The sequence below is a fragment of the Pavona decussata genome, unplaced genomic scaffold (assembly GCF_977016875.1).
Source record: "Pavona decussata unplaced genomic scaffold, jaPavDecu1.1 SCAFFOLD_38, whole genome shotgun sequence".
Classification (NCBI taxonomy): domain Eukaryota; kingdom Metazoa; phylum Cnidaria; class Anthozoa; order Scleractinia; family Agariciidae; genus Pavona; species Pavona decussata.
In genome coordinates this window covers 3,016,439-3,042,556 of record NW_028145460.1, presented here as the reverse complement: position 1 = coordinate 3,042,556, position 26,118 = coordinate 3,016,439, and the positions used below count along the sequence as shown (strand labels likewise).

General features: G+C 40.0%; 2 protein-coding genes, 1 non-coding gene and 1 pseudogene across 3 annotated transcripts in view; all 4 read left to right on the top strand.

Annotated features, from left to right (window-relative positions):
• Window positions 1-1,207: 1,207 nt before the first annotated feature.
• LOC146483627 (uncharacterized) lies at window positions 1,208-3,744 on the top strand (annotated as a pseudogene).
• A 6,099-nt stretch (window positions 3,745-9,843) lies between these two features.
• LOC146483621 (uncharacterized) overlaps window positions 9,844-26,118 on the top strand; it is a 43,403-nt gene continuing 27,128 nt past the window's right edge. Inside the window, exon 1 of the mRNA XM_085105785.1 lies at window positions 9,844-10,370. The gene's annotated coding sequence lies outside the window, so the exon portion shown is untranslated. The remainder of the gene's footprint in view (window positions 10,371-26,118) is intronic.
• Window positions 10,357-10,429, top strand: Trnap-ggg (transfer RNA proline (anticodon GGG)). The gene has a single exon. It is a non-coding gene; the product is annotated as a tRNA-Pro (tRNA).
• On the top strand, window positions 10,370-12,768 carry LOC146483625 (uncharacterized). Its single transcript, XM_085105784.1, has one exon. It carries the CDS (start codon window positions 11,151-11,153, stop codon window positions 12,330-12,332), a length of 1,182 nt encoding a protein of 393 aa, XP_084961910.1. The 5' UTR covers window positions 10,370-11,150; the 3' UTR covers window positions 12,333-12,768.

The window sequence follows — 26,118 nt, the reverse complement described above, 5'->3', positions numbered from 1 at the left end:
GTAATTGTCAAATTATTCTCTACAGATTCAATAAGAATATCCTGATGCGCCGTGAACAAAAAATTTTCGCGTGTTTTTCCACTAATTGAATTTAAAACTCATTCACTGTGCATGCCCGAAAGTTAACAACAGAACCAACCAACTAAGTGAAAAGTCCACCATCGATATAACTCGTTCATTAGGCTCGTGATCTGACCACGGATAGTCTGAGCGTCAAGCCAGGAACAGCACAAAGGGCTCTCTCCACAAATGCTATAAGAGATAAAGCTGTAGACTGTTCACAGTCCCCTATTTTTCCGTGGAATTTTCTAGATTCGTACGCTTCGAACGTAGCTTGTATAGGCGAGTGCAACCTGGGGAGAGTGCCTAAGCTACCGAGGGGGACCCTAGTCAGGGTACGTTGAGTCCTGGAGGAGCCACCTCCCCACTCCCGCTCCCCTCGGTAGTTTAGACACTCTCCCCAGGTTGCGCTCGCTTTTACAAACCAAGATGGCGGGAGCTCGATCGAAGTGTACGATTCTGGAAAATCCCACGGAAAAAATAGGGGAACAAAGGTGTGAACAGTCCGGGTAAGACAACCTGACGCGCCTAGTTTCCATGGACACCATCACATTACGGGTATGCACAAATGATAAAATTAATAAAAACAGGAGCCATTACCGGCCAGTTGAGATTCAATCTCAAGTTGCTTTATTAAACTTTGTCTCAAGGGATAAAAAACACAAAAGTACACAGAATGATAAAATGCTTGAATTCATGCTTATTGGTGTGTCGACGACGAGGTTTTCAGTATTTTATTATTCATTAAACCGCACTGGGGTTATTTCTGTACTCTTACCTTCCGAGTAACAAAACAATCCAGTTTACGAATTAAGCTACACTGTTGCGTGACAACCATGAACCGGAAGATTTATATGTTTCCGCAATGTCTCAATGTATGTTTCATTGGGGATACAGACGATTTTAGGGGACTAGTTTATAGGCCTTATCACGGTTTTCGACGCCATTTTGACGAGTAGGCAAACAGGCTCGAAATAACAGTGTTTGTATGGAAATCCGATGTCAAATAATTTTCATAAAACATCGCTATTATATGACATCGGATTTCCATACAAACACTGTTATTTCACGCCTGTTTGCCTACTCGTCAAAATGGCGTCGAAAACCGTGATAAGGCCTAATCGTTTCTCTCCAGAAAGAGGTCCTTTCCTCGTTATCAGGTGTGGGACTTAATTAACAAACGTACCGACCAAATTTGACGGCCGAAGTAGCAATAAGGACATGCTACGGCTCCTACATTTGGTATTTCTGTGTCTACCTTCTCTCCTATTTATCTAGGAATACCGTAAACTGCCGCGGCTTATAAGCCCTGGGGCCCGCTTCTCGAAAGTCGCGGTAACTTACCGGGCCGGATAAGTGTCTTTGGTGATAAATGTTTCTCAACAGCTAAGCCCAGATCGTCATTGTCTTGATGTTTTCTGGCGTTGAAAACATGGCCCTCGTTCCCTACATTTTGAAAAGCATAACACGACTTGTGCTGGTCAACACTCAGGACAGCAGAGGTACTATCTCGCTGGACCTTGTTCTGTCTCTGCGAGTAAACGAACATGGCCCACCAACTATCGACTTTAGAGAACAGCAAACTTCCATGCTCGCCGTTTTGTTTACAGTTCCTGACTGTTTCTCTGGTGTAACAATAATTCAATTTATTCATAGGTCCAAAACTGCGACGTTCAAAAATCTAATTAGTTAATTACGTTCATCTTCACACAAAGAATATTTCAGGATCAAAAAGCGCAGCAAAATAACATTATAAATAACACGAGTATTGACCACTATCTTGGTTTCATTAAATTTGTTACGGTTTTTATCGTTATTACTTTTTCCCTTAGAAACGTTCAGAATTCTGTCTTGCCTTTTTGTTGTTGTTGTTGTTGTTGTTGTTGTTGTTGTTGTCGTTGTGTGTGCGTGTGCTTTCTCACGTATATTTCACGCAAACGATGCAGTTTAATAGAACAGTCGAAACTTTTAATCAGATTTTAAATGTAGTTCAAATCTGCTGCGTTTAACCTATTTCCAGTTTAATTTATCCATGGCAGTGATAAAGAAAGAGGAAAAGAAAATTTCCAATTATTTGTTTTAACACAATAATATTCAGCCACAATAACGAATTGGACTCCGCATCAGAGCGAACGGATACTCTGGAATTTCCATCTAAAAAAAGCAGCCGCAATATATATTGGTCAGTAACGCTACCGAACTTTCGATCCAAAGATTTTTCTTCTGCGAATGAAAAATGCTTCCTTTTAAAAGTGTCGCTTCATTTATAACTTAGAGTAGTTTATTTTATCAGTCACTCAGATCAGTCATGAAAAAGATTTTTTCCTGCACCAACCTACTTTCAAGGCTATGCGGTCGTCGAAAGATATTGTCGACAAGAATGCTTCTGTGTTTACTGGTATTGTTGCAAGCTCTAATTGTAGTTTTGGTTTTGCATGCGTTTAGATTCCACATGGATTTTGATATTGTGGGGAATAAGTTTGTTTATCAGTCTAATGATTTGCCTGGAGTCTTACCCAAGATGGCGGCACAAGTTCAAATCAACAAGACATTAGTCCAGTCTGTGAGATCAAACAAGTCAGATGTCGTGACTCCAACAAACATTACGGACTTCACTCATACAAATGCCACCGACAAACCATCCCAAAACACTAATTGTCAAACTTGGTGCCACAGGAGAAAAAACTCGACCAAACCTTTCTTTTTAACAGCCGTGCTCCTTGTGCGAATCTATGTTAAAGATCTCGCGCAGTTATCGACCAGAGAATTGTGGCAGTGGCTCTATTATCTACGATATGCAGGATTCCAACATGATTAGACCTGTTTATGTTTACGATGCCTTCGTGATGAAGAACGAATCACAAGCGAAAGCTCTCAAACCTCTTATCGACGAAGGATTTGTAACCTATGTAGACTGGAGTCACAGGGCTTTTCCTTATTCTATCGACGGCACTCAGCATTCCGCGTATCAGGACTGCATCAAAAGATTTGGTCATGAAACTCTGTGGCAAGCAGCTATCGACATGGATGAATATCCGTTCAGCCCCACTGATCAGCAGCCATTGTTTGCCCAGAGGGCGGTAGCTCGTGTTAGCGAAAGCACACCTCACGCTTCAGAATTAACCATGCAGAATTTTCTGTTCCTTGGCAAACCCCTTGATGAAAGCAAACACCCTTTGCTGATCGACAGAATATGGCGGCGAACACATGGGCCCGCTAACGCCCTTGTAAAGCCAATTTACAAACCCGGGCACGTGAGTAGAGCAATAGTTCACCATAACGCTCTTGCAAGGGGGATGTCACGAAATTTTCCAGTGGATCACCTACGTTTGAACCATTACTGGGGTGCCAGGCTGCAGAACTGGGAAGAGGATGCACCCGATATCATTGCCAAAACACAGCCAGACCATTTGATGGAACCCATCGTGAAAACTTTGCAAAACTGTATCAGTGACTGCGTCCCCAGTGCGGATTATCTTTACGAGAAACAGTGGAACTAATGATACACGAGTTAAATTTGTTTTTAAGGGGAAGTGTTACTGATATTTGGTGTCATTTCAAAATCTCAAAACAAAGCGTTTTTGTATAAACAAATGCAACAGTTTTGTTACAAATTATTATCACCACTGTGTACTAAACCGTCCTGATTAATTGTCTCTGGCAATAAAATTCGCTTGTAAAGATCATGGGTTGTTCCTCTAAAAAATTTGCTAACTATGTAAACATATATTTTGCCTTATTCCTAGAAATTCTAAATCTTGTTCAGTTAAAAAAGTACGACAATAGTTAGCTTTCTTCACTGTAGTATATTCACTCCTCGCTGCAAGCTTAACCTTCTATTCGCTTTCTTGTGTTGAGTTTTGTTTTAATATTTGTTCACTTTTACTCGATCTATCTGTTTAAGATTTTGAATTCTAAAATTGTAATGGTCGTACGGTTTCGATGTTCGAAACATCGCAACTGAGTTCATAGCATTTTGCAATTTAACTTATTTTTCAATAAAGGGAAAACGACACCGATAGAAGCTTACCTTAAAACCTAACTGTAAGTCCGCTTATACAAAAGTAATTGTTTCCTTGGATGGTGAGAGAAAAGATATGATCTAAAGCAAACGAGATCTTGTTCCTGCGACATTGAAATGGTATGCAAATTTGTTGCACATGTTTCGTAGGCTAATTGACCGGAATAAATATATTATTTTAGAGGAGAATAGGAAAGAAATCTGGGATCGGAAAACATTGAATGGCTGTCTTCGGTCAGTCTGATTAGTTTTAGGGACCAATATGTGATGTTTGGAAACATTCACGGGCTCCAGATGTCAAGTGTTTCTGAATCGGTTCTGATCTCATAATTCGTGACGTGAATTGCGAGCCGCAAGTATCGCACGCATATTCGATCTTCCTTGAGTGAGAAAGAGTTTGAATCAGAGCTTGAAACTTGGAACAAATAAAGTTCTTTTCTTCGTCTTTCGAGATATGATATTTAATTTAGAGAAAATCACATACCAGAAACACTTTTATTTTAATGGAAATAAGCATTAGTTTCAAGGCCATTTTTAGTAACGTACACAAATCTGCATGCTTTAGAAAGCAGCCAGCGAGTTTGGAATGTTTATTGTATTAATTGTCTTGTGAGATGGTTGGTCTAGGTTTGTGTAAAGTTTCAAGTTCATTGAGTTATTTTACACCGTAAACAGGCCTTCGTCCTTTGACCTAAATTTTCGCGGTTTTCATCGGCCCGTGACCGCACCTAGGCCGCTTTTCAAACTCTTGCAATTTTCTCAAAAAGTAAAATACCTTGGAACTTTAAAATATGATTTTCGAAAATAGTTAATCCAAGGATATCTTCAGACGAAATATCAGAAATTCGACCAAGTTGTCGCTGAAATGCAGTTCTCGATTCTTACAGGCAGCCGCTCTTAACTATCATGATTATAGTTTACTCTTCCTCGGAGAAATCATTTCATATTTTCCTCCAGGTGCTCTAACAGCGATTTCACGTTAAAGAAGAGATTCTTTGTCAAATATTTGAGCAGTTTTGGCCAACTTACAGCAAAATCGCCATGACAACGCTGTTCCGTGAAGACAAAGAACTCACGCCAATGTAGAGATATCGTGTTTATTGGCATTAATTCGATCTGAATAAAAAGAAAAGTCGTTGGCACTCGGCCTTACAAACGTTTACTCCAACGTTAATTCGTCACAGGTTAGCTCAATATTATAAACGTTTAACGTTCCTTCGTCACAGGTTAGCTCAATAATACTAACACATTATTTTCTCAACAGGTTAGCTTGCTGAATATTGTAACTTATTCAAGTCGGGCGATCATTACGCGTCTTTACGCGAATTTAAATATTCTATGCGCAACACAGCGCGCGCGGAGATTCAAAAGTTCACAATGTAAATGTTCATCCGAACAAGTGCTCCTTTAACGAACCGTTTGACCAAGGCGCGCGACCGCTCCCCCTTCTTACCCCAAACTCGCATAAGCGATGTCTTGAGTCATTTGAGAACTTCATAAAGACAACAAGTTTACAAGTTGTCAAAGTTGAGTTAGGGCATCCTATTTCCTTTTCTTTTTTGCAGCTTTCGGGCGTGTATTCTTGTGAATAAATCAACCGCGTATTCCCTGAAGTTTTGACTGCCAGGCTGAGTTGTTCAATCAATCTTTGTCCTTTCTGTTCCATTGAGTGATTGAAAAATGCAAATGCACTCATAGCCTTAGATGAAACTGCACCAGTTTATACAGCTGTTCGTTCCAGTAAGGTCGCCTTGGTTTCTCTCAGTGTAATTTTTTTCAGTTCTTTCAGTTTTAAAGCGGGATGCCCTCAGGGCAGATCGAGTCAAAAATTCGATGGCGTTTCTTTTTTTTCCTCCCTCGTAGTCACATGTTGCAATGAATAAATTAGTTGAACCTGAATTAAAACCTGTTCTTTCCAACATGGGATATTTTTGTGCTCCATTGTTGTCATTGTCCTCAAAAAGAACGGTAAAATCAGAATCCATTATCTACGTGTGTCAGGAGGGAGGGGCGGAGTCTTTCTACTAGTGTGACGGCACATACCCATGATCTCTGGGCTGCAAAAATAGCGTCTGTCAGCGGCCATATTGTTTACATGTTTAAGACTCAAATAAGCAGTTTTTTCAGAAAGAAAATTAACTCTCTTGAAGTGGTAAATCGAAAGGATTAGTTCTAAGAAATACTCGACAGTTTAAATGGTGGAAATTGGACAGTTCACGGCGAAGAAATTAGGTTTTGACAGACCAGATGTGTTTCGCGATGCGGAGAGAAAAAAGTCAAGCTTAAGCTTAAAACATCTGCGTTGCGGACTTTTGCCGAACTGATGCCTAAATGTTACTGGAGCTTCACTTCATAAAAAACATTAAAGGCTTGATTGCCAATTTTCACTTTGAGTTTTTTTTTAAGAAAGCTGTTTGTCTGTTTGTCTTTCTGTTTTTATGAAACGAGGACACTTTGTAATCTTACGCTTACTTACATTACGTAACCAGGCCCTGATTGTTCGAAAGCCCTTATCCATGATTAAAACCTAACCGAGATTTTCAAGTCAAATTTAAGGGACTAAGACCTTTTGGGAAAATCTTCTACTGATTAGCAATTAAATTCAAATCAAAGTTCACGTTAATCGAGCTTTGAACGACTGGGCCCTGAATAGAAAACGTCAGACAGTTCGGTCATTTAATACGTTATCGTTAACACAAGGATGCGAAACAACATCACGCTATCTTTGTGACTCAAACTATTTCATTAGCTCAATAACAAAGGAACGATACATTCCACCTGCACTTAGTGCTACACACACTAACTCATCCCGCGCAAATGCCCATAGGCGTTTTTTTAATGAGTAGTCAGTTAAAAGCCTGCAAAATAAGCTAGGAAAAAACATCGAGCAATGCTAGGATGCTTTTATGTTTCCCACTTTTCTCTTTCGTTCAGCCCCCGAGGAAGGTTTGTATTGCAAACCGAAATATGGGGCAAAAAAAAATTTGTTTTTTTAAAAAACAAATATATTTCAGTTATTAGTAGCTTTTGTTGTTTGTTCTATCAAGCTCGTCACCTCCGCCGTTGGGATCAATCTGCCGTTAAAATTTTGAATCCTAGGATGTCTTGAAAAATTCAACCGACCTTGGAAGAATCTCAAATGGCAGAAGAACGTACAAGGGATTAATTCTTAGCTGTTACTTAATGCAGAGCCTTTCCTCTCAGTCTAAATTTTAAGTAATTGCTCTCCACCCCTCCCCATTTTTTTTTCTTTTTTTTTTGGGGGGGGGGGGGGGAGGGGATTAATGAGATACCAAAGTTGGCGTATAGCATTTGTCTTTTTTCACTATCACTTGTAACTTTTTTCGCAAATTATACTCGTCACATTTTAATAGTGTCTAATACTGGCTAATTGGGTTTGCGAAAACACTCTGATGCGGCCTGGCATACCTTCACATCACCACAGAGAGGTTCATTGATGTGTAGTGTAATGCTGACATCAGAAATGCTAGACGTCTACTTATATTTAAACTGAATATAGGTACTGTTTAGATTCGATGCCCCTTCTTCAAGTTCAAGTCACTTCCTTTATCATATGAATTGTCCATAAAGAAAAGGTGCAATTTAATTGGTTCCCTGAGCGGTCCAAACTTTGCTGTGGGTGGTTTGCGTTGCCGCCATGTTGGTGTACAAAACAAAAGAAAATTTGTTCACATAGTTTGCATAAAAATACAACTTAATTCCTAGAGGAGAAAAATCTTATTGTTCCTGTACACCAACATGGCCCCCTTGACGTCACATGCAATGCTTCAGGTGGTCCATACGTGTTGGATTCCACAGATTTGTGTTAATAAAGCAAGAGGATCCAAGGTAAGCTTCTTTGCATCTATTTGTATTTGCATGTATTTGTATTGTTGTCCTTAAAAAGTTCAAAAGTAAACTGTTTTGTGTGGTCTCCTGGGGTGCTTACCATTTACATGGAGAACCCGGAAATCAAATGGTACGCATCATTCCACTTGGAGTACTTCTGAAATTATGGGCTTCTGGTCAAAGTGATGCATTTTTATTACTCCTTTTGGGATTTACAGCTCACGCTCCTACATTTTGCATGTTTTCCACCTTCTGTTAAGACAAGCCAAATCATTTTGTATTTATGCCAAAAATCTCCATGCAGGTGGTTTGCGTAAATGGTAAGCACCCCAGATGTCGAAACACCAATTTTTGCAAAACTTCAGCGAAAGTGGTGTGAAAAAAAATTGTACTCTGCATTTTATGCCACTGACAAATTTGTAAAACAGCGGTAAAAAGGAAAATATTGGGCACATTATCCGGCCGTTTTTATGACCTCTCCTTTTAACTGCGACCCTCTGAAAGTAACGACCTTCGAACATTTCCAAAATGAACATGTCGAAGGTAACGTTTTTGAGCGATAACTAGTCGGCCAATAAGATACGGTAGGGTATTGTAATCTGCATAGAACCTGAAGAACCTGACCTATTTGAATTCATTGCTTACAGGCTCCACCGCTCGTTGACGAAGATTTTGCCTAGGTGTGAGCAATCCTGTCAGCGACGTAAGCTGCTGGTGAAACGACCCATGACAGTCCAATCATTTTACCCTTAGCTACCACAAACCATGCGCGTGGTCAATGGCTCGAGGAAGTTTGCGATAGTGGAGTCTCGAAAATCTTACGGAAAAATAGGGGAAAAAAGGTGTGCACAGTCCGGGTAAGACAACCTGACGGGCACCTAGTTTCCATGGACACCATCACATTACGGGTATGCATAAATGATAAAATTAATAAAAATGGCCAGTTGAGATTGAATCTCAAGTTGCTTTATTACACTTTGTCTCAAAGGATAAAAACACAAAAGTACACAGAATGATAAAATGCTTCAATTCATGCTTGAAATTCAAAAACTAGGCTCTTACTGATTTCCTACCTAAGATGTTGTGGGTACAATAATATAACGTTCCGTGTTGTACCTAAAGCAAAGTAACACAACACGAGCAACTCTCGCAGCAAGCGTTGCAGCAGCTTGCGATAAAAAGTGACGTTTTTTAACGGCACTGTATATTCCCTTGTCTCGAAGAAACCGTTACTTGGGTGGTCACGAGGAAGGTTTGCGTGACAATCACAGCAACACTGGAAGGAAGAAGCGCTGCGTGGCGAGCCAAATAACGAGTGCCTTCGAATCCAAAGGTTCCCTTGCAAAGTGACGTCTGAGAAGCTAAGGCAAAAATACCATTCTGATTGCAACCTTTCCAGGTTTAGGTGGCACGTCGGAATCATTAAACAAAATCTGAATCGGTCAATCTCATGTACTCCTCAGAGGGCTTCTGGGAAATCATCTTTTTCCCTGACTTGTATCCAGTCCTCTCTCTTTTCTTCTAACGAGACAACAGACTGGGGGCGAGTACCAAAGCGAGCAGGTTGGGATAAATATACTAAAATCAGAACTAAACTTGTTTCACTACTCAATGCACCGTCGCACTATCCCTGTAGGAAACTCGGAAAGGGACACACGTGTACGGGTAAGGCGCAGTGCTTGCCTAATGGCATTTCTGTTTTTTTTTTTTGTTTGTTTGTTTTTTTTTTTTGCCTCAGCATAAGTTTGATTGTTAGTGCCTCTTGCAATTTAATCAATCGTCGTCTTGTTCTGCTGCATCTTCAGGGGATTTGTTGTGTCTTTGCATGGACTGTAGCGCTTTCTCCCGGAGTTTTTTTTCCAGGGTTTCTGTGTCATCTTCCTCCATACTTTCGGAGTGCTGAAAAAGAAAAGAGCCCAGAGAACAGTTCTCAATGAATTCAATAAAAGACTCCCCAGGGTAAATCTTAACATTACAGCTCCACTACCGCCTTCAAACATCTTTCTCACACTCATTAACAATACAGTTGAGGTCGTTTCTACACTTTCAAAATTTTGTATGGTAAGACAGTCTCACAGATTTTTGTACTAGCAAACAAATCTAGCTTTGATCTCTCATCTGCCTTCTACTTGTTCAACAATTCAGGCTTGAACGGTTACAATATGACCAGCTCCCAGTTGGCTTGATAGCTCAGTTGGTAGAGCACTGCACCGGCATCGCAGAGATCATGGGTTGGAATCTCGTTCAAGCCTGAATTTTTTTCAGGCTTTCTTTTCGTAACTGCTTAAGATGCGTAGTAACGGCGAGGATCTTTCTTCTATTTGATTTTTCATCTGCAGTTCAAAATATACGTTTCATACATTTACATTTATTTATTCATCCTTCACGGGTATATTACGAACTCACAATATGACCAGCTCCCAGTTGGCTTGATAGCTCAGTTGGTAGAGCACTGCAACGGGATCGCAGAGGTCACGGGTTCGAATCCCGTCTAAGCCTGAATTTTTTCGCAACTGTTTAAGTTGCGTAGTAACTGCGAGGATCTTTCTTCTATTTGAATAACCCTACTAGTGCACAGAAACTAGTATCGATTTAATTTTTCGTTGGGGATAGCTAGGATGGAAATGGATTCAACTTGAAAAAAACTGGCCAATTTTTTCAAGTTCCTTGTTAGTATTTTGGAAACATTCCTAATGACTGATGAAAGTTTTTTCTTCCTCAGAGGAATCATTTCATATTTTCGTAGTTCCCGTGCTGTGAGCACTTTTATGTTAGAAAAGAAGTTCCTTGTGAAATATTTGAGCAACTTTCACAAACATACAGCAAAATCCGTGACAGTGCCCCGTTAACAAACGCGTTAATCCATGGATTATGCAACAAATGCTCGCTTGCTCGCCCCCGTTGCCATGTAAATACAGTCGACTCCCGATAACTCAAACCTTCAACGAACTTGAAAAGGTTCGAGTAAGCGGGAGGTTCGAGTTATCAGGGGTTTGAGTTATCGGGAGTCGACTATAATCATCATGGTGTTTGTAGATTGATACAATGGAATATTAAAACAAATATTTTTCTTTTGAATACTTAAAATATCAAAGCGTTATTTTGCCAAAACGCCCGAGCCGATAAAATGAGTATCCTTATCCCGTTTCAATGTCAAGTGTTGAGCCTATCAGTTTATAGTATAAGTTAGAGTAGTTTATTTTATTCACTCAGATCAGTCATGAAAAAGATTTTTTCCTGCACCAACCTACTTTCAAGGATATGCGGTCATCGAAAGATATTATCGACAAGAATGCTTCTGTGTCTCCTGGTATTGTTACAAGCCCTATTTGTAGTTTTGGTTTTGTATGCGTTTACTTTCCACACGGATTCTGATATTGTGGGGAATAAGTTTCTTTATCAGTCTAATGTTTTGTCTGGAGTCTTACCCAAGATGGCGGCACAAGTTCAAATCAACAAGACATTAGTCCAGTCTGTGCGATCAAACAAGTCGGATGTCGTGACTCCAACAAACATTACGGACTTAACCCATACAAATGCTACCGACAAACCATCCCAAAGCACTAATTGTCAAACTTGGTGCCACAGGAGAGAAAACTCGACCAAACCTTTCTTTTTAACAGCCGTGCTACTTGTGCGAATCTATGTTAAAGATCTCGCGCAGTTATCGACCAGAGAATTGTGGCAGTGGCTCTATTATCTACAATATGCCGGATTCCAACATGTTTATGTTTACGATGCCTTCGTGATGAAGAACGAATCACAAGCGAAAGCTCTCAAACCTCTTATCGACGAAGGATTTGTAACCTACGTAGACTGGAGTCCTACGGCTTTTCCTTATTCTATCGACGGCACTCAGCATTCCGCGTATCAGGACTGCATCAACAGATTTGGCCAGGAAACTCTGTGGCAAGCAGCTATCGACATGGATGAATATCCGTTCAGCCCCACTGATCAGCAGCCATTGTTTGCCCAGAGGGCAGTAGCTCGTGTTAGCGAAAGCACACCTCACGCTTCAGAATTAACCATGCAGAATTTTCTGTTCCTTGGCAAACCTCTTGATGGAAGTAAACACCCTTTCCTAATCGACAGAATATGGAGGCGAACACATGGGCCCGCTAACGCCCTTGTAAAGCCAATTTACAAACCCGGGCACGTGAGTAGAGCAATAGTTCACCATAACGCTCTTGCAAGGGGGATGTCACGAAATTTTCCAGTGGATCACCTACGTTTGAACCATTACTGGGGTGCCAGGCTGCAGAACTGGGGAAAGGATACACCCGAAATCATTGCCAAAACACAGCCAGACCATTTGATGGAACCCATCGTGAAAACTTTGCAAAACTGTATCAGTGAATGCGTCCCCAGTGCCGATTATCTTAACAAAAAACAGTGGAACTAATAATACACGAGTTAAATTTGTTTTTAAGGGGAAGTTTTACTGATATTTGGTGTCATTTCAAATGCCACACAAAGCGTTTTTGTATAAACAAATGCAACAGTTTTGTTACAAATCATTGCCACCACTGTGTACTAAACGGTCCTGATTAATTGTCTCTGGCAATGAAATTTGCTTGAAAAGATCATGGGTTGTTCCTCTCAAGCATTTAGATGAGTTCTTTCTCTTGGTGTTTGTGACAAAGTTGTCATGCCTCTCGGTTCCGCGAAAATGACGTCACTACGTCATGCTTTCCTAAAGGTGTGCATGCTTTCCGTTTTGAGAGAGAGTTGAAAAGGAGATGCCTTTGTAGTCTGTTGTGTTTGTAATTACGGGGGATGCCCTGAAGGGGCATACTGTGTCTAAAAAGGGGTCGATTTCTTTTTACGCGGGATGCCCTGAGGGGGCATACCATGTCTAAAAACGGGTCGATTTCTTTTTACGCGGGATATCCTGAAGGGGCATACCGTGTCTAAAAACGTGTCGATTTGTTTTTACGCGGGATGCCCTGAGGGGGCATACTGTGTCTAAAAACGGGTCGATTTCTTTTTACGCGGGATGCCCTGGGGGGGCATACCGTGTCTAAAAACGGATCGATTTCTTTTTACGCGGGATGCCCTGGGGGGCATACCGTGTCTAAAAACGGGTCGATTTCTTTTTACGCGGGATGCCCTGGGGGGGCATACTGTGTCTAAAAACGGATCGATTTCTTTTTACGCGGGATGCCCTGGGGGGCATACCGTGTCTAAAAACGGGTCGATTTGTTTTTACGCGGGATGCCCTGAAGGGGCATACTGTGTCTTAAAACGGGTCGATTTCTTTTTCTTCGTCGTAGCCACAAATCTGTACATTAATTTATTAAGCGGGATGCCCTGAAGGGGCATACCGTGTCTAAAAACGGGTCGATTTCTAGTTTTTCTTCGTCGTAGCCACAAATCGGTACATTAATTTATTTATTAAACCCTCCCCTCTCCTACTCGGGATGTATTGTTCTGATTGTCTTCAACAAAAGCAGGCCAATCAAAATCCATTCTTGTCGCTTATATTGCGAGGAAGGGGACCCACTCACCCCTAGCTGTGTGACGTCAAAGCATCATTTGATTTATTCATTAAGCCTGATTAAATTGTGGCGTCATATTGTGGACTCAAGTGTGCCGTTTTTAAACGGAAATTTCATCATTTTGAAACTGTAAATCGAAAGAATAACCTCTCAGATGCACTCGACATTTAAAACGGTGGAAATTGGAAAGTTCCTGGCGAAGGAATCTTGCTTTGTTTGACAGTCTTAGACCACGATGCGAGACTGAGAAGAGGTCATTGAGAAGCTTACGTTATCGTAATGGAAATTTCAGAAATTTCCGGTGATAGTCTGAGTCGCGTAACACAAGGGAAACGACGTAACGCGATCGTCGTGACTCAAACTACTCCATTAGCAAGGATAGTTTTATAAATCTGCGAAGCATGCAGTTGGAATACATGCATCTCGCGTAAATGCCAGTATAGGCATCTTGTTCATTAAACTCACCCCTCTCCTCGGGATGTATTGTTTTGATTGTCTTCAACAAAAGCAGGCCAATCAAAATCCATTCTTGTCGCTTTTATCGCAAGGGAGGGGACCCACTTACCCTTACCTGTGTGACGTCAAAGCATCATTTGATTTATTCATTAATCTCGGATTAAGTTGTGGCGCCATATTGTTAACAGGACTTAACATGTTGTGGACTCAAGTGTGCCGTTTTCAAGCGGAAATTTCACTATTTTGAAACGGTAAATTGAAAGAATAACCTCTAAGAAGCACTCGACATTTAAAACGGTGGAAATTGGATAGTTCCTGGCTAAGGAATCGTGCTCTGTTTGACAGTCCCGAACCACGATAGGAGACTTAAAAGAGCTCATTGAGAAGCTTACGTTATCGTAATTGAATTTCCAAAACTTCCGGTGAGATCCTGAGTAGCGTAACACAAGGAAAACAACATAACGCGATCTCCGTGACTCAAACTATTCCATTAGCAAGAATAGTTTTATCAATCTGCGAAGCATACAGTTGGAATAAATGAATAAGCCACAGCATCTCGCGTAATGGCAGTATAGGCATCTTGTTTTTTGTTTTGTTTTTTCTTTCGTAATAGCTACAAATTTGTGCAATAATTTATTTATTAAATCCTCCCCTCTCCTACTCGGGATGTATTGTTCTGATTGTCTTCAACGAAAGCAGGCCAATCAAAATCCTTTTTTTGTCGCTTATATTGCGAGGGAGGGGGCCCACTCACCCCTACTTCTATGACGTCAAAGCATCATTTGATTTATTTATCAAAACCGGATTAAATTTGGCGCCATATTGTTAACATGTTGTGGACTCAAGTGTGCCGTTTTCAAACGGATATTTCACCATTTTGAAGCGGTAAATCGAAAGAATAACTTCTAAGAAGCACTGGACATTTAAAACAGTGGAAATTGATGAGTTCCTGGCGAAGGAATCATGCTTTGTTTGACAGTCTTAGAAGCACGATGGCAGACTGGAAAGAGGTCATTGGGAAGCTTAGGTTATCGTAATGGAATTTCCGCAATTTCCGTAAACACCCTATGAAGTGTAACACAAGGGAAACAGCGTAACGCGATCTTCGTGACTCAAACTATTCCGTAGCAAGGATACTTTTATAAATCTGCGAAGCATACAGTTCGAATAAATGAACCAGTGACAGCATCACGCGTAAATGCCAGTATAGCAGGCATCTTGTTAAAGTTTACGTTGGACCCTTTAAGACCTGAGTCTTTCACAGTGTTCTAGAATTTATTATTTTCTAACTTTTGCCTTATTCCTAGAAATTCTAAAACTTGTTCGGCAAAAAAAAGTACGACAATATTTTGCTTTATTCACTCTAATATATTCACTCCTCACTGTAAGCTTAAAATTCTATTCGCTTTCTTGTGTTCATTTTTGTTTTAATACTTGTTCACCTTTACTCGATCTATTTGTTTAAGATTTTGAATTCTAAAATTATAATGGTCGTACGGTTTCGATCTTCGAAACATCGACACTGAGTTCATAGCATTTTGCAATTTAACTTTTCAATTAAGGGAAAACATTCAACACCTATACAAACTTACCTTAAAACCTAACTGTAAGTCCGCTTATACAAAACTAATTGTTTCCTTGGATGGGGAGATAAAACATACGATCTACAGCAAACAAGATATCTTGTCACCTTTTTTTGTGTCACTTTGAATAGTTAAAAAACATACCTGTATCGATGGAAACGTTGAAATAATGGTTCAGTTTTGTCAACAATCATCCCACTTTTGTCTGCAGTGCGGATGGCTAGGTCTGTAGGATGAAAATGGATTGCAACTTTCAAGTTTCCCCTGTCTATTTTGCAGAAATCGATAGAAACTGGTTATAGTGATATTATCACAATAGTCAATTAGCTCCAAAAATTTGCATGATGATGTTCGTGCGCTGGTTGTAAAAAATTCTTCTCACTTTCCGCTGATGAAGGGATATTTTTAACCAGAGAAACGTTTCAACTATCATGATTATAGTTTATTGTTCCTCGGAGAAATCATTTCATATTTTCCTCCAGGTGCTCTAACAGCGATTTCACGTTAAAGAAGAGATTCTTTGTCAAATATTGGAGCAGTTTTGGCCAACTTACAGTAACAGCGCCATGACAGTGCTGTTCCGTGAAGACAAACAACTCACGCCAATGTAGAGATATCGTGTTTATTGGCATTAATTCGATCTGAATGAAAAGAAAAGTCGTTGGCACTCGGCCTTACAAACGTTTAGTCCAACGTTAATTCGTCACATGTTAGCTCAATATTATAAACGTTTAACGTTGCTTCGTCACAGGTTAGCTCAATAATACTAAAACATTACTTTCTCCACAGGTTAGCTTGCTCAATACATTGTAACTTATTCAAGTCGGACAATCATTACAAGTTTTTACGCGAATTTAAATATACTACGCGCAACACAGCGCGCGCGGAGATTCAAAAGTTCACAATGTAAATGTTCATCCAAACAAGTGCCCCTTTAACGTAACGTTTGACCAAGGCGCGCGACCGCTCCCCCTTCTTACCCCAAACTCGCATAAGCGATGTCTTGAGTCATTTGAGAACTTCATAAAGGCAACAATTTTACAAGTTGTCAAAGTTGAGTTAGGGCATCCTATTTCCTTTTCTTTTTTGCAGCTTTTGGGCGTGTATTCTTGTGAATAAATCAACCGCGCATTCCCTGAAGTTTTGACTGCCAGGCTGAGTTGTTCAATCAATCTTTGTCTTTTCTGTTTCATTGAGTGATTGAAAAATGCAAATGCACACATAGTCCAAGATGAAACTGCACCAGTTTATACAGCTGTTCGTTCCAGTAAGGTCGCCTTGGTTTCTCTCAGTGTAAATTTTTTCAGTTCTTTCAGTTTTAAAGCGGGATGCCCTCAGGGCAGATCGAGTCAAAAATTCGATGGCGTTTCTTTTTTTTTCCTCCCTCGTAGTCACATGTTGCAATAAATAAATTAGTTGAACCTGAATTAAAACCTGTTCTCTCCTAGATGGGATATTTTTGTCCTCCATTGTTGTCATTGTCCTCAAAAAGAACGGTAAAATCAGAATCCCTTATGTACGTGTGTCAGGGGAGAGGGGACGGAGTCTTTCTACTAGTGTGACGTCACATACCCATGATCTCTGGGCTGCAAAAATAGCGTCTGTCAGCGGGCATATTACTTACATGTTTAAGACTCAAATATGCAGTTTTCAGAAAAAAAAAACTCTTTTGAAGCGGTTAATCGAAAGGATAAGTTCTAAGAAATACTCGACAGTTTAAATGATGGAAATTGGACAGCTCACGGCAAAGGGGGGGGGGAATACTGAGGTACAAAAGTTGGAGTATAGCATTTGTCTTGTTTCAGTATTACTTGAAACTTTTCTCGCAAATTAATACTCGTCACATCTTAATAGTGTCTAATGCTGGCTAATTGGGTTTGAGAAAACACTCTGATGCTGCCTGGCATACCTTCACATCACCACAGAGAGGTTCATTGATGTGCAGTGTAATGCTGAAATCAGAAATGCCAGACGTTTACTTGTATTTAAACTGAACAAAGGTACGGTATAGATTTGGTGCCCTTTCTGCAAGTGCAAGTCATTTTCTTTATCATATGAATTGTCCATAGAGAAAAGGTGAAATTTAATTGGTTCCCTGAGCGGTCCGAACTTTGCTGTGGGTGGTTTGCGTTGCCGACATGTTGGTGTACCAAACAAAAGAAAATTAATTTGTTCACATAGTTTGCATAAAAATATAACTTAATTCCTAGAAGAGAAAAATCTCATTATTCCTGTACACCAACATGGCCCCCTTGACGTCACATGCAGTACTTCAGGTGGTCCATACGTGTAGGATTCAACAGATTTTTGTTAATAAAGCAAGAGGATCCAAAGTAAGATTCTTTGTCTGTATTTCTGTTGTCCTTAAAAAGTTCCAAAGTAAACTGTTTTGTGTGGTCTCCTGGTGTGCTTACCATTTACATGGAAAACCCGGAAATCAAATGGTACGCATCATTCCATTTGGAGTACTTCTGAAATTATGGACTTCTGGTCAAAGTGATAATAATAATAAAAATAATAATAATAATAATAATAATAATAATTTACCAATTCATATAGCGCATATTTAAATGTGATGATCAATAGCGCTTTACAATCATATGTTTAAAAGAAAACGAAAATACATTACCTTGAGAATAAAATAAACTAAGTTACAAACTATAAAAATACTTCTTAAAAAGATAGGTTTTAAGTCGAGATTTAAAACTGTTGAGTGATGTTGCTTGACGAAGCTCCAAAGGTAGCTCATTCCAAAGTTTCGGGGCTGCTGCTGAGAATGATCTTGCTCCCAATGTTGTAAGCATCTTTCCCTTGTGATGGTCCAATAAGAGCTTATCAGTAGACCTAAGATTATATAATGAATTCGATTTTATACTAATAAGATCGCTAAGATAAGTTGGCGCTAGGCCATAAATACATTTGAAAGTCAAAAGTAAAATCTTATAGTCAATACGCAAAGAAACTGGCAGCCAGTGCAGCTTATAAAGAGCCGGTGTAATGTGAGAAAACTTTCCAATGCCAAGAATAAGTCTTGCTGCTGCATTTTGTACACGTTGTAATTTAGCGATCTGCACATTTGGTAAGCCAAACAATAAACCATTTCTATAGTCAAGACGGCTGGTTATAAAAGCATGAACTAAAGTGATGCATTTTTATTACTCCTTTTGGAATTTACAGCTCACGCTCCTACATTTTGCATGTTATCCATCTTCTGTTAAGACAAGCCAAATCATTTCGTATTTATGCCCAAAAATCTCCATGCGGGTGGTTTCCGTAAATGGTAAGCACCCCTGATGTAGAGCCTCTAGTTTTTGCAAAACTTCGGCGTAAGTTGTGTAAAAAAAATTGTACTCTGCATTTTATGCCACTGACAAATTTGTAAAACAGCCGTAAAAAAGAAAATATTGGGCACATTATTCGGCCGTTTTTATGACCTCTCCTGTTAGCTGCGACCCTCCGAAAGTAACGAGCCTCGAACATTTCGAAATGGAACATGTCGAAGGTAACATTTTTGAGCGATAACTAGTCGGCCAATAAGATACGGTAGGGTATTGTAATCTACATAGAAACTGCCTCGGAAAATACTAATCTATTTGAATTCATTGTTCAGAGGATCCACCGCTCGTTGACCAAGATTTTGCCACGGTGTGAGCAATCCTGTCAGCCACGTAAGCTGCTGGTCAAACGACCCATGACAGTCGAATCATTTTACCCTTAGTTATCACAAACCATGCCCGTGGTCACTGGCTCGAGGAAGTTCGCGAGAGTTGATGATAGTGGAAAGTCATGCAAGCCAGCTCACGCAAAGTTTCGAGACATTATGGATTCTGAGCTTTTATTGAAGTTTATTGGGTATTTCCCAGCCCACCTTTCGGCATTGTCGCGTCCGCTTTTACGCTTTTTTGAACAACCTTTGTCGAAACAGCTGTATACAATCAAAGGCTCCTGTGAGCCAACTCGTGAATGCAGATGACACATCAGTAATTGAAATTAAGACGGATACGGACACTTCCTTGAAAGCTAAAAGAAATTATATCTTTGCCCGATTATATAACGAGAAAAACCATTCTTGTACTATAAAATGATTGTAAACTTATTTCCTACGCATTGAATAAGGTAATCTGATGCGCCGATTAAAAAATCTTCACGTGTTCAGTTTTATTCAAAGTTCATGCTGACACTTCACTAATTGAATTTGAGACACCGCACTTTATGAAAAACGAAAAAAACTTGTAACTTTGCTCAAGCTGATCTCTCAAAGGGAAATCTGTTGAACAAAGTGTCGCATTACATTTCATGCCCGACATAAATGCGTGAAATTTTTCCTATGGAGTTCAGTCCACGCAATCTTCAAGTAAAAAATAATTTGAAATATGACCAACTCTTGCTAAATAAGAATTATTTCAATGAAAGTTAGTTGTCTGTACTATGCTTTATTATTCAATGAACGTACAAAAAAGGTTTTGATCCTGTACTCCGGTAAGTAAGTTATTCAGCTGCGTTCATGGTTCACATGCATTTCAATAAATTCTACACGGTATGTATTAAACAGTTGATGAAAATTTATCGACCGCGTCCTTTTGCTTTCCCATAAACAAGATGCCTATACTGGCATATACGCGAGATGCTGTGGCTGATTCATTTATTCCAACTGTATGCCTCGCCGATTGATAAAACTATCATTGCTAATGGAATATTTTGAGTCACGGAGATCGCGTTATGTTCTTTCCCTTGTGTTACGCTACTGAGGATCTCACAGGAATTTTCGAAAATTTCATTACGATAACGTAAGCTTCTCAATGACCTCTTTTCTGTCTGCCATCGGGGTTCGGGTCTGTCAAACAAAGCACAACTCCTTCGCCAGGAACTTTCCAATTTCCACCGTTTTAGATGTCGAGTGCTTCTTAGAAGTTATTCTTTCGATTTACCGCTTCAAAATGGTGAAATTTCCGTTTGAAAACGGCACACTTGAGTCCACAACATGTTAACAATATGGCGCCACAATTTAATCCGTTTTTAATAAAAGTATCAAATGATGCGTTGACGTCACACCGGTAGGGGTGAGTGGATCCCCTCCCTCGCGATATAAGCGACAAGAATGGATTTTGATTGGCATGCTGTTGTTGAAGGCAATCAGAACAATACATCCCGAGTAGGAGAGGGGAGAGTTTAATGAATAAATTAATGTACAGATTTGTGGCTACGACGAAGAAAAAAAAAACAAGATGCCTATACTGGCATTTACGCGAGATGCATTTAATCCAACTGTATGCTTCGCAGATTTATAAAACTATCCTTGCTAATGGATTAGTTTGTCTCACGACGATCGCGTTACGTTGTTTCCCTTGTGTTACGCGACAGGCGCGACTCAAGGTTTCACCAGAAATTTCTGAAATTCCATTACGATAACGTAAGCTTCTCAATGACCTCTTTTCAGTCTCGCATCGTGGTCTAAGACTGTCAAACAAAGCAGAATTCCTTCGCCATGAACTCTCCAATTTCCGTAACACAAACTGCAAGGCTGATACTACGTGAAAGAGTTGACTTTGCGAGACAACAACCCGACAGAAACCGACAAAACAGGGCTGCAACCGTGGACAGCTGTTTCGTTCTTATTGGAACTCGTCAGCACGGTGTAGCAGTTCTATATGAAACCAGCGACAGAGCCAGCTCAAATAATATGCAACAAAACCCATGTCCTATCAAGTTTCGTACTTTGAACCTGCCCGCTCCCCGAACCACGCGTTGCTACATCACGTGCCTCAGGGAGAAAGCAGACAAAGCTTCGAATTCCTGTCTCGCAAAGTCAACTGAATGTAGATGGACAAAACCATCTTAACATTGAAACGCATGGACAAAACCATGCTTAAAAGGCACAGCATATCGGATCTGTAAAGACCTACGGCCCCAAAAAATAAAGTTTTTTGGCTGATTATGTCTCTTGTAGATCCTACGTCAACTGACAGCATTATCGTTCGCGGTCCTTTGCAGTTTTCACCTCTCCAATTTCCACCGTTTAAAATGTCGAGTGCTTTTTAGAGGTTATTCTTTTGATTTACCGCTTCAAAATGGTGAAATTTCTGATTGAAAACGGCACACTTGAGCGCACAACATGTTAACATATGGCGACACAAATTTAATCCGGTTTTAATGAACAAATCAAATGATTCTTTGACGTCACACAGGTAGGGGTGAGTAGGTCTCCTCCCTCGCGATATAAGCGACAAGAATGGATGTTGATTTGTCTGCTTTTGTTGAAGACAATCAGAACAATACATCCCAAGTAGGAGAGGGGAGAGTTAAATGAATAAATTAATGTACAGATTTGTGGCTACGACGAAGAAAAAAAAAACAAGATGCCTATACTGGCATATACGCGAGATGCTGGCTGATTAATTTATTTCAACTGTATGACTCGCCAATTGATAAAACTATCATTGCTAATGGAATATTTTGAGTCACGAAGATCGCGTTGTGTTGTTTCCCTTGTCTTACGCTACTGAGGATCTAACCGGAAGTTTCGAAAATTCCATTATGTACGATAACGTAAGCTTCTCAATGACCCCTTTACTGTCTTCCATCGTGGTTCGGGACTGTCAAACAAAGCACGATTCCTTCGCCAGAAACTTTCCAATTTCCACCGCTTTAGATGTCGAGTGCTTCTTAGAAGTTATTCTTTCGATTTACCGCTTCAAAATGGAATGGTGAAATTTCCGTTTGAAAACGGCACACTTGAGTCCACAACATGTTAACAATATGGCGCCACAAATTTAATCCGTTTTTAATAAATAAATCAAATTATGCGTTCACGTCACACGGGTAGGGGTAACTAGGTCTCCTCCCTCGCGATATAAGCGACAAGAATGGATCCAATTGTACGCTTCGCAGATTTATAAAACTATCCTTCCTAATGGAAAAGTTTGAGTCACGAAGATCGCGTTACGTTGTTTCCCTAGTGTTACGTTACATAGGGTTTCACCGGAAATTTCGGTTATTCCATTACGATAACGTACGCTGCTCATTGACCTCTTTTCAGTCCCGTCGTGGTTTTAGAACTGTCAAACAAAAAGAACGATCCCTTCGCCAGGAACTCTCCAATTTCCACCGTTTTAGGTGTCGAGTGTTTCTTAAAAGTTAATCTTTCAATTTACCTTTTCAAAATGGTGAGATTTCCGTTTGAAAACGGCGCACTTGAGTCCACAACATGTTAACAATATGGCGCCACAATTTAATCCAGTTTTAATAAATGTATCAAATGATGCGTTGACGTCACACAGGTAGGTATGAGTGGGTCCCCTCCCTCGCGATATAAGCGACAAGAATGGATTTTGATTGGCCTTCTTCTGTTGAAGACAATCAGAACAATACATCATGAGTAGGAGAGGGAAGGATTTAATGAATAAATTAATGAACAGATTTGTGGCTACAAGAAAGAAACAAAAAAGAAATCGACCCGTTTTTAGACACGGTATGCCCCTTCAGGGCATCCCGCGTAAAAACAAGATGCCTATACTGGCATTTACGCGAGATGAATTTATTCTAATTGTATGCTTCGCAGATTTATAAAACTATCCTTGCTAATGGAATATTTTGAGTCACGACGATTGCGTTACCTTGTTTCCCTTGTGTTACGCGACTGACACTATCACCGGAAATTTCTGAAATTCCATTACGATAACGTAAGCTTCTCAATGACTTCTTTTCAGTCTCGTATCGTGGTCTAAGACTGTCAAACAAAGCACGATTCCTTTGCCAGGAACTCTCCAATTTCCACCGTTTTAAACTTCGAGTGCATCTGAGAGATTATTCTTTCGATTTACCGTTTCAAAATGGTGAAATTTCCAGTTAAAAACGGCACACTTAAGTCCACAACATGTTAACAATATGGCGCCACAATTTAATCAGGTTTAATGACTAAATCAAATGATACTTTGACGTCACACAGCTCGGGGTGAGTGGGTCCCCTCCCTCGCGATATAAGCGACAAGAATGGATTTTGATTGGCCTGCTTTTGTTGAAGACAATCAGAACAATACATCCCGAGTAGGAGAGGGGAGAGTTTAATGAAAAAATTAATATACAGATTTGTGGTTACGGGGAAGAAAAAGAAATCGTTCCGTTTTTAGACACGGTATGCCTCCTCAGGGCATCCCGCGTAAAAAAAAAAGAAATCGACCCGTTTTTAGATTATTACCAGATGTAAATTGCGAAAATGAAACATTTTTTCCCTTTGAAACCTCTATGAAAGCTGACAAGATCTAAAAATGTTCATTTCACAAGAAATTTGCATAATTTTGTTGACGACGTCACTGATGTGTGACATGGCCCTTTCCGCTTTCGCGTGAAAACTGACAGCCAAACTATTTTTTTTTACTAAACTAGTCTACTTGATGTAATACTTTTGTATGAGGAGCAAAACTATGATGAAAGATGTCGAGTTTTCATGCATGCAAAAAGTTATGATTAGCAGTGAACTTTTCAGTTAAGAGTGCTTCTTTCAGCTGAAGACATTTTCTGGCGGGAAATATTTTTTGGCGGCAAAATTTTAAGTAGTGCAACGCAATATCACGCAATCTTTCTGACTAAAACTATTCAGGTAGTTCAATCGCGAAGGGAGGATAGGTTACAAAATCAGTGAGGCCTGCAATAAATAAGGCCACTATTGCTAAACATACATCAACGCATGCCACGTAAGCGCTCTAAAAAGCATCTTGTTTATTCAAAGATCTTGCCGACACTTCACTAATTGAATTTTTAAATTAAATTATTTTTAAATTCAATTATTGTTAAATTAAATTATTTTTAAGTTCTTAAAAGACACCACACTTTGTGGAAAAAACGAAAAAACCTATAACTTTGCTCAGATTCAACGAAAAATCTCCATTCTTACACTAAAATGATTGTCAAATTATTCTCCACAGATTGAATAAGATTATTCTGATGCATCGTGAAAAAAATGTCCCTTTTTTTTTTCACTGATTGAGTTTACGACCCCGGACTTTCTGAAACACTGAAAATCTTATTACTTTGCTCAGATTTAACGAGACATCTCCACTCTTGCACTAAAATAATTGTCAAATTATTCTCCACAGATTGAATTAGAATATCCTGATGCGCCGTGAACAAAAAAATTTTCGCGTGTTTTTCCACTAACTGAATTTAAAACTCATTTACTGTGCATGCCCTAAAGTTAACAACAGAACCAACCAACCAAGTGAAAAGTCCACCATCGCTATAACTCGATCATTAGGCTCGTGATCTGACCACGGATAGTCTGAGAGTCAAGCCAGGAACAGCACAAAGGGCTCTCTCCACAAATGCCAGAAGAGATAAAGCTGTAGACTGTTCACAGTCCCCTATTTTTCCGTGGAATTTTCGAGATTCGTACGCTTCGAACGTAGTTTGTATAGGCGAGTGCAACCTGGTGAGAGTGCCTAAATTACCGAGGGGGAACCTAGTCAGGGTACGTTGAGTCCTGGAGGAGCCACCTCCCCACTCCCGCTCCCCTCGGTAGTTTAGACACTCTCCCCAGGTTGCGCTCGCTTTTACAAACCAAGATGGCGGGAGCTCGATCGAAGTGTACGATTCTGGAAAATCCCACGGAAAAAATAGGGGAACAAAGGTGTGAACAGTCCGGGTAAAACAACCTGACGCGCCTAGTTTCCATGGACACCATCACATTACGGGTATGCATAAATGATAAAATTAATAAAAACAGGAGCCATTACCGGCCAGTTGAGATTCAATCTTAAGTTGCTTTATTAAACTTTGTCTCAAGGGATAAAAAACACAAAAGTACACAGAATGATAAAATGCTTGAATTCATGCTTATTGGTGTGTCGACGACGAGGTTTTCAGTATTTTATTATTCATTAAACCGCACTGGGGTTATTTCTGTACTCTTACCTTCTGAGTAACAAAACAGTCCAGTTTACGAATTAAGCTACACTGTTGCGTGACAACCATGAACCGGAAGATTTACATGTTTCCGCAATGTCTCAATGTATGTTTCAATGGGGATACAGACGATTTTAGGGGACAAGTTTATAGGCCTTATCACGGTTTTCGACGCCATTTTGACGAGTAGGCAAACAGGCTCAAAATAACAGTGTTTGTATGGAAATCCGATGTCAAATAATTTTCATAAAACATCGCTTCTTCTTCTTTATTTTTTCCCGCGAGCTATATTTTAGAGCAGTTCAAGGCTCAGGTTCGCTATACAGACAAACGTATGGAAAGTTCAAAACACGACTGGACGCTTCCTGCACAGCTACATCCCTCAATTTTTTTTCTCAAAATCCTTTTCCTAGTGCCAAAAGTTTCCAATTCATGAATTTTTCAGAAACGGTGTTTTATGAAAATTATATGACATCGGATTTCCATACAAACACTGTTATTTCACGCCTGTTTGCCTACTCGTCAAAACCGTGATAAGGCCTAATCGTTTCTCTCCAGAAAGAGGTCCTCTCCTCGTTATCAGGTGTGGGACTTAATTAACAAACGTACCGACCAAATTTGACGGCCGAAGTAGCAATAAGGACATGCTACGGCTCCTACCTTTGGTATTTCTGTGTCTACCTTCTCTCCTATTTATCTAGGAATACCGTAAACTGCCGCGGCTTATAAGCCCTGGGGCCCGCTTCTCGAAAGT